The sequence below is a fragment of the Bubalus bubalis genome, chromosome 14 (genome assembly GCF_019923935.1).
Source record: "Bubalus bubalis isolate 160015118507 breed Murrah chromosome 14, NDDB_SH_1, whole genome shotgun sequence".
Taxonomy (NCBI): domain Eukaryota; kingdom Metazoa; phylum Chordata; class Mammalia; order Artiodactyla; family Bovidae; genus Bubalus; species Bubalus bubalis.
Window position 1 is genome coordinate 27,072,148 of NC_059170.1, and position 8,439 is coordinate 27,080,586.

General features: G+C 45.7%; 1 protein-coding gene across 6 annotated transcripts in view; it reads left to right on the plus strand.

The window, feature by feature from the left end:
• The window catches only part of CDH26 (cadherin 26), a 49,788-nt gene extending 41,606 nt beyond the window's left edge, over positions 1 to 8,182 (plus strand). For 4 of the 6 annotated variants that reach the window (XM_044927832.1, XM_044927829.1, XM_044927834.1 and 1 more), the window contains 2 exons: positions 2,299 to 2,373; positions 4,081 to 5,047. In XM_044927832.1, coding sequence (XP_044783767.1) covers positions 2,299 to 2,373; positions 4,081 to 4,284 — 279 coding nt within the window. In that variant the 3' untranslated portion in view covers positions 4,285 to 5,047. Of the gene's footprint in view, positions 1 to 2,298; positions 2,374 to 4,080; positions 5,048 to 7,389 lie in introns of those variants that run through there. The other 2 variants (XM_044927830.1, XM_044927833.1) reach the window with 2 other exon arrangements.
• The last annotated feature ends 257 nt before the right edge of the window (positions 8,183 to 8,439 follow it).

An 8,439-nucleotide genomic window follows, 5' to 3' on the forward strand; every position in this document is an offset into this window, starting at 1 on the left:
TAGTGCATTTCCTCCTAAACCTTTCTAACAGCAGAATCCTTCTTTACAAATGCGATCTTACAAAGAATGCCATTATAAATAAAACAGAAGAGAGCTGTTTTTTTTATTAGTACTGATTTTTGAAGTGCAATGACATTTACAACATACACCTGTTGCCAAAGCAACAAACAAAAATAGTGATTCAACTGGAAACAATAACAACAAAATGGAAGCTGGATATTGTGGAGGAAGTTTGCAGAGTTCTTCCTTAGCATCTAATTCATTGCTTCACATTGTTGAAATCGATTCTTAAGGTGTCAAGAAAATTTCAATTTATGACAATAAGCAGTTTCAGATATTTTTAAGGGAGTTCAGCTTATCGTATCAAGTTCTCTTTGATTTAGCAAACAAGAGACAAAAAGCTTCGTTCAAGTTTCATAAAAGCAAACTATAACATTTTTGCTTTTATTCACATGTTGGGAGGGCTCAGTCAAAAAGATGTAAGCCCTTCTCCATTATATTAGAAAAATAACATTAAATATTATTATTAAAATAACTTTCACATAATTAGAATGAAATTCAAACACTCTTGCTGAAGTACCTTTGAGGAGTTGTGGGTCCTGGGAACATGCCTGAAGCCAGGGCTTCTGTGCCGAGTGGCCGGGGGAGGGAAACAGAGTCTTGGGCTCTTGGCCTTGACAGAGTCACATGCAGTAAATGTGGCAAAATGAAGCAAAAGCAGCAAAAAGTGGTGTGTGGTGGAACCTAAAATCTACTCAAGAAAAAATCGACCCTGAGTTTCCCTGGAGACGTGTTGTACCTTCCACCGGGCTGGGAAGGACCACAGGGTCTGACCAGCAAGCACATTGGAGGAAGGGCCTGTGTCTCTTGTATCCTCCTCCGAGAGGCTCACGGGCGCTGGAGGGCAGCTGGAGGGCATCACCAGGCAGCAGGTCTCCAGGTTGTTGGTAGGGGTTATCCCTGCTATCTCTTTGGCTAAGAGTGTTTAGTTCAATTCGCAATGGTGGGATGGGATGGGTTTATGTGTATAGACAGCTATGGGTACAGACAGGTGTGTGTGTATGTATCTTCATGGACATGTAAAATTATCCTAAACTTCACAGTGTTTTATACACATCTTCTGGAGTATACAAAGTACCCCTAAATTCAGGGATGATCAGAAATCATTGCAGCTATAAAAGTCACCAATGTGTTTCTGAAAGTGAAAGTGAAGTCACTCAGTCGTGTCCCATTCTTTGGGACCCCATGGACTGTAGCCTACTAGGCTCCTCCATCCATGGGATTCTCCAGGCAAGAATATTGGAGTGGGTTGCCATTTCCTTCTCCAGGGCATCTTCCCAACCCAGGGATGGAATCTGGGTCTCCGGCATTGCAGGCAGACACTTTACCCTCTGAGCCTCCAGGGAAAGCTCTCATGTCACTCTCCAATTTAAACCCACCTGACAGCTGGCCGTTGTCCTGGCATGGTCTGCAGCCCTGAGATCTGGGATCATCTGGTCCCTCCTGCGCTGTCCTCCGCCTGCAGGTCTGGGCTGCCTCCAGCCTCCTGGCCTCTGCTGGCCTTCCCTCCTCGTGGGCCCTCCTCTTCCTGAGAGGCCCCGGGTGCAGACGGCCTCTCTTGCACCTTGCATGCTCATCACTATGTTCCTCTCACCCTGGGTGGAGGCCCTGCACCTGTGTGAGCCTGAGTGAGGGGCTGCTTGGCCTCACCTGCGCGGGCCTGACTACACGCAGGTGGGGCTCTCTGGGGTCCCGGGTGGCCCCCACATGGAGCCTCCTAAGCCCACCTCCTCATGGCTCTACCCCACTCCTCAGCCAGAACCTGAGACCCAGGTCCATGAGAGAGAGAAGGCAGCATGGCACCCTGTGCGCACGAGGTGCGACTGACCTACCAAGGCAGGAGGACAGGGATTAGAACCTGAGATGAGCTGTGCGTTGTGGGGACAGGCGGTGGGATGAGCTTCCCCATGTGCGGCAGTCAGCCTCTTGCTTATTCACGTTTGTGGACCAGACCCAAACCCTGCTGGCCAGGCTCACTTGGCTTCCTTTCTTCCCTGGAAGCCAAGGCGTGGAGGGTCCACCAGTCCATCAGTCAAAACCGGCAGGGCTGCCCTCTCTCCCTGCACACACGGAGGTGACATCTGGTTAAATTGCCCTTGGCCTGTTGTCCCCTCCAGGAGAGCTGAGACAGCCCTTCACCTGGTGGTGGCCCCCGTGTGCCCGCCAGCAGAGGCCATCAACTGAGGGGAGCTGTGAGCTGACTCCGACAGGACTAGGACTCTTTTCTTCGCTTTTCAGGTTTGCCTCGATACCGTGGTGCCCAGAGGACCCCTGGAAATGAGAGCAGCAGTGATGGCAAAGGTGCTGAGTCAGGTAGGAGGCTCCCAACTCTGCAGATGCTGCATTAGAAGGTCTGGGTGCTCATTGGAGCCTCCTGGGGACCTGTTTTGTGAGACGTGCCTGGGGGCCCCTTCCTCCGGCTGTTAGAGTGGATGAAGATGGGTCACGGGAAGTGAGAACCTTTCTAGTCTAGTCCCTGGTTATCATCACATGTCATCTGGCTTACCCATTCACATCTGTGTATCTGCCCTCTCCACCCCACACAGCTGTGACCTGTGGATGGAGCGGGTGGGGACCAGTTCACCATCTGACTGGGCCGAGGATGGCTGCTTCCTGCTGAGGCCCATCCTCCTGTCTCCCAGGCAGGCAGGGAGCCTTCATTAGTGCAGACTTGGAGCTGAGCTGGGTGGTGTGAGAGGAGGGAAAAACAGCAGATTAGAAGGCCCAGTGCTTTCCCTTGTGAGCCTTCTAACTTAGTTGGGGTTTATGATGAATTATTGATCTCACAGGGCTTCTAAACTGCTGAATCAGGGCTGGAAGCTTCTGCTGTCACAGGCCTCGGGAGCTTTGAGCACAGACCCCCTGCAGATCCTGGTTTGCTGTGTGCTCACCAGGCCCATCCTTAGTTATCTACTTGGCTGCACTGAGGGGACATGATGAGACTGATGACACCCCAGTCACAGCCCCTGGATTCACCTTTCAGCTGGCTTCCCCCCTGCCACCCATGCCCAAAGGCATAGGGCCACACGGTGGCCACAGTCCCTGCAGGTGTGTGATGTAAGGATGAAGGTTCCCAGGTACTGTGGTCAGCAGGTCTGGGGACCAGTAGATGCAGGGCCAGGAGACTATATTCCCAGTAAATGGAGAGCCTGGAGGAGCCCCTGCGAGCTGAGCAAGGTGGACACAGCTGGCTGAGAGCCTGGGGACATGGTGGGGGATGGGTCTGACTCTGAACATCTTCAGGCCCTAAATGAGTTCACTTTCACACGAATGCTGTGAGCCAGTGATGGCTTAGAAGAGTCTTGTAAACCCATCCCCACCTCGATCTATGAAACAGGCTCAGACTTCCATTAGAGACCTTCTAGGGTATTTGGTGGAGAAGGCAATGGCACCCCACTCCAGTACTTTTGCCTAGAAAATTCCATGGACGGAGGAGCCTGGTAGGCTGCAGTCCATGGGGTCGCTAGAGTCGGACACGGCTGAGCGACTTCACTTTCACTTTTCACTTTCATGCATTGTAGAAGGAAATGGCAACCCACTCCAGTGTTCTTGTCTGGAGAATCCCAGGGATGGGGAAGCCTGGTGGGCTGCCGTCTATGGGGTCGCACAGAGTCGGACATGACTGAAGCAACTTATCAGTAGCAGCAGCAGAAGGGTATTTGGAGGTCAACAGGGGAAAGCCCTTTAACCTCACCCATCTGTCCATCCCACAAACATGTATTGGGGATGGTTATTCAAGGTGACAGCAGGCATAGGGCCAGGAGGGGAGGTCTCAAGCCTGGGTGAGGGATGAGTCTACCCTGTAAGAGGGTAGAAGGGGTGGGCGGTTTTCTTCCATGTTCCCATCATCCTACCCAGGTCAGGGCCACCGTCATTGTGTGTTCCCTCCCTGAGATCAGGAGGAGTGTGACAGGGTCCCTCCCCTCAGCCTGCTGCCTTATCTGAGTCTGTAGAAAGGCCTGTGATGGGACAAGGCTCACAGGCCATGGCACTCACCTCCTCTCCCCGGTTCCCCTCCAGCAGCTCTGTGGCACCCGCGACCCCGAGGGTGATCCTGGCTACCCACCTCACGTCTACGCAGAGGAGGGCGAGTATGAGCAAGCAGACAGCCTCAGCTCTCTCACCTTCTCTGAACATGACCTACCGCCCGACGTGCTGGACTCTTTGGGGCCAAAGGCTGCTCCACTAGAAGAAATATATTCTCAGTCAGCCTTTCGTTCCTAAAAAATGCATAGTTCGGTGAATTGGAATAATTCACAAGGGGAAATCACTATTCTAGAATGCCTTTTTCCTTTTGTTTTTTAAAAATTACCTTCTAGTTCTAACAGAATGAGGGTAAACTGAGTCTGGATTAAATGATTGGACATTCTGGGACATCTTGAACCAAAACAAAATAGCCGGTCATACTTAAAAAAATTTTTTTTCAACTCTTTTTTTTTTTTTTTTTTTTGCATCCTATTTTTTATTATTATTCTTCAGAAATTTTCAGACTTTCTCATGTGGTTATTCTGGTTTCTTTTTTTATTTTATTTTTTAACTTTACAAAATTTGTCAGGCATATTTTCTAGAGAAATTTGAATTTAATTGTGTAATTCCTTGCTTCCATGAGCAGCCCAACTCTGAGAATAAATGAAATATAATCCACAGATTACCCCAGTTATTTGAGAACAACAGATAATGCTGGGGAAAACAACAGGTAAAACTGGGAGAAGATTTTTAAGTGCTTACTTAAATTTATTTATTATGGTTCTGCTTCAGTTTAAGTGAAAAATAATAGGGTAATATTTTGTAGAATATTTGCAATTAGTATTTTTAGTGATTTTTAAAAATATATTAATCCCATTGCACTTTTTGAGTAGATAAATAGATAAAATTTATTACCATAAGAGAAATAATTAAAACTTAAAACTTTATGAGTGGTAAATATTAAAAAAAACTGACATAATTTAACTTGCACATACTATGTAATTAAAATAACTTAGGAGCCTTTGAGTGACTCAATTCTGATTAAATTCTATTTTTATACAACACCACAAACCTTTAGTGATTTTTACATGTCCACTTATCACTAGTGTAAACTGTGGGGGAGGTGATAGTGTTCTTTATCTAAAAAAAAAAAAATGTAAATAGTAGGACATGTGCCCTGTATATACTGTTTTCTTGGCTGTGTAATATATAAGAAACTGGTTAAGCAAAATTTTAAAAGATACCAGGGCACTTTAATGTATATATTAGATATCTAAAAGCCTATGGCAGATTCTAAAAAACATTATATAATTAATGAGCATACTCTTTGTGTTCATCCTCCTGAATTCGAGTCCAACTCTTTGTGATCCTATGAACTGTAACCCACCAGGCTCCTCTGTCCATGGGATTTCCCAGGCAAGAATACTGGCGTGGGTTTCCATGACTTCTTCCAGGGGATCTTCCTGAGCCAGAGATCAAACCTGTGTCTCTTACATCTCCAGCACTGGCTGGCAAGTTCTTTAACACTAGTGGCACCTGGGAAGCCCCAAGTTTTAGCTGATGCAGAGTTAAAACTTTTCTTTCTAAAGAAGCTGTGGAAATACTGAAAGAGATCACAAGAATTAGTACATAGTTATTTCATGTGTCACCTAGTGCGTTGGGTAACTGAAAAAGAAGAAAACCATCTCCAAAGGATTGGAAAGTCTAAAACTGACTCACAGTTGTGTAGAATAGCTGTACTAATTCTGGAATGATTCTGAGGAGAGCCTACAATGTTTTCCGGGGAATTCAGGATTCCTATCTTAGAATGGTATACTTCTTAAGTCTGAATGGTTGGTGAGGGTCAGTAGGAAGTCATTGGATGTTCCTGGATCTGAGGCAAGGGACAGAAAACTATGGCCATGGGGAACATCTGGCCCACCATCTGTTTTTGTAAATAAAGCTTTATTGGCACACAGCTGTGCTCATATGTTATTTAAGGGCCATCCATGACTACTTTGTGCTTCCATAGCAATGCTGAGTAATCATGATGAAGATATATGGCTCACAAAGCCCAACACATTTACTTCCTGGCCTTTTAAAGAAAACAAGAACACTGATCCCCTTGTCTAAGGCATTCTTTTTAGGAACTCCACATCTCATCTAACATTTAAATATCCATAAAAACTGAAAAGTGAAAGTGTTAGTTGCTCAGTCGCATCTGACTCTTTGTAACCCCATGGACTGTAATCTGCCAGGCTCCTCTGTCCATAGAATTCTCCAGGCAAGAATATTGGAGTGGGTGACCCTTTCCGTCTCCAGGGGATCTTCCCAACCCAGGGATTGAACCCGGGTCTCTTGCATTGCAGGAAGATTCTTTACCTCCTGAGCCATCAGTGAAGCCCAAATATATCTATACTCTGTGTTAAAGTCAAATACATTGCCGTACAACTCTGACAGGTTTTAGACAAGTTTGCTTTTGTCTGTAGGCAACTTGACTCCTTTACTAATGGTTATGAAATCTTGGCAGTTGTGCCTATTAGTGCATTCTTACATTATGAGGCTCTCTCCCACTAATTGTTCTCAAAAGTAGTAAAATACTCATGAAAAATTCAAGAACGTAGAATTGAACAATTAGCAAGAACAAAATGTTATATTTTGTAGATATTTAATTAGACATTTATTAATTTTGATTTTGCTGTTTTCTTTGTGTATTCTGAAGCCTGTATATATGTTTTTGTAGGTCTTGAGCCTTTGGGGTATATTGTCCAGTGGAGACACTGGCCCTGTTGGCATGTTTATGAAGCCCACCTGGTATAATGCTTTGACTTTCCCCTTTAGATTCCAGTCTATATTGTATATTATCACCTGCCCCAGCTGACGTCTGCAGGGAACATTCTTGAATATTGGCTGGTTCTCCCCATAGGTTGATTCCCAGGTCTATCTCCATGCTTTAAAAGGTTTCCATTACAAACAGCCTCACCAGGAAGTTTTGGGGAAAAAAAAAATGTTAGCCTCCAGTGGAATTTATGTACACTTGTGAATGAAACCAAGTCTTACTAATGGCAATGAAGAAGGCAATAACACAGAAATAGTAAATATTTTCCTAGAAAATGTGATTTTTTTTAAGAACATTAGCCTCTAAATTACTTAGCAATCCAAAGATAGCTGCTGTCTCATAAGTTAAATATTTATTTTGCATTTCATCAATTTTGGGTTTCCATTTCCATTTACAGTCTCATTGGCTTTATGGAGTTTTTCATCAAGGGAGTTTGTTTTTCTTACTTTTCTAATTTACTGAGCACAGAAGCTATCTCGGTTGTTAAAAGTTTCCCAGCTGAAACACTAACCCAGGAAACCTTATCTTATGTCCTTGTTGAGTAGGCATAGCAACAGTCCCCTGAAAGATGGCATGTGGGCAGAAGACGGCAGACCTCGTGTGGTTGTTGTCTCCTCTGAAATGTGTGTGTTAGAGGCCAAATAAATCTGCCTCTGCCTTCAGGAGAAGAAGGAGGAGGAGAAAGAATGCTGGAGCTACAAAGACAGAAAAGACTGGTCTTTCACTTTCCCAGCATGAGGTCACTGGTACTGGAATGTGACAAGAATATGCAGCTGCAGCATAATTGCTTCAGTACCTGTTACCTCTCTTTCCTCAATAAAAGACCCAGAATGTGTAGCCATCCAGAATGGGAAGGACATTTCCCATCCTCCCTTGCAGCCAGTGTGGGCATGTGACTACATTCCAGTCAATGGAAGGCAACCTCCAGGAAGTGTCCTGGAAGGCCGGAGCTGTAGACTCATCTCTTCCCTCTCTTCTCTTTCTACTGGTTGGAATGAGATGGTGACTGGCACAGGGGCAGCTGCTCTGGACATTGTCATTAGCTGATGCATGGTGCCCTGACAGGATAGAAGGGGTGGAGGTCTCTAACACCAGAGAGCCCTACTGGACCCATCCCAGGACCATGTTACTCTGGACTCAAATGAAGGAGAATTAAATACATTTTGTTCAAGCCACTGCTGTTTTGGATTTTCTGTCACTCAAGGCCACATGTACTTTTAAGTGTTATAAAACATAGGAGCAGGATAAGCAAGCTGTAAATAGAAGAACTCAAACTTGGGGCATGGGCTTGCAGACGCATCTGGGGGCAGGGATTCAGGCAGTGGGTCTGGAGGACAGGTGGCCCATATCAAGCAGAAACAAAGCATTTACTAACAACTCTCATCTGTTGTATTTTGGAAAGCAGCCCTTGGGCTTCCCTGGTGGCTTAGACAGTAAAGAATCTGCCTGCAATGCAGGAGAGGGGCTTAATCCCTGGGTCAGGAAGATCCTTTGGAGAAGGGAACAGCAATCCACTCCAGTATTCTTGCCTGGAGAATTCCATGGACAGAGGAGCCTGGCGGGCTACAGTCCATGGGGTTACAAAAAGTCAGATA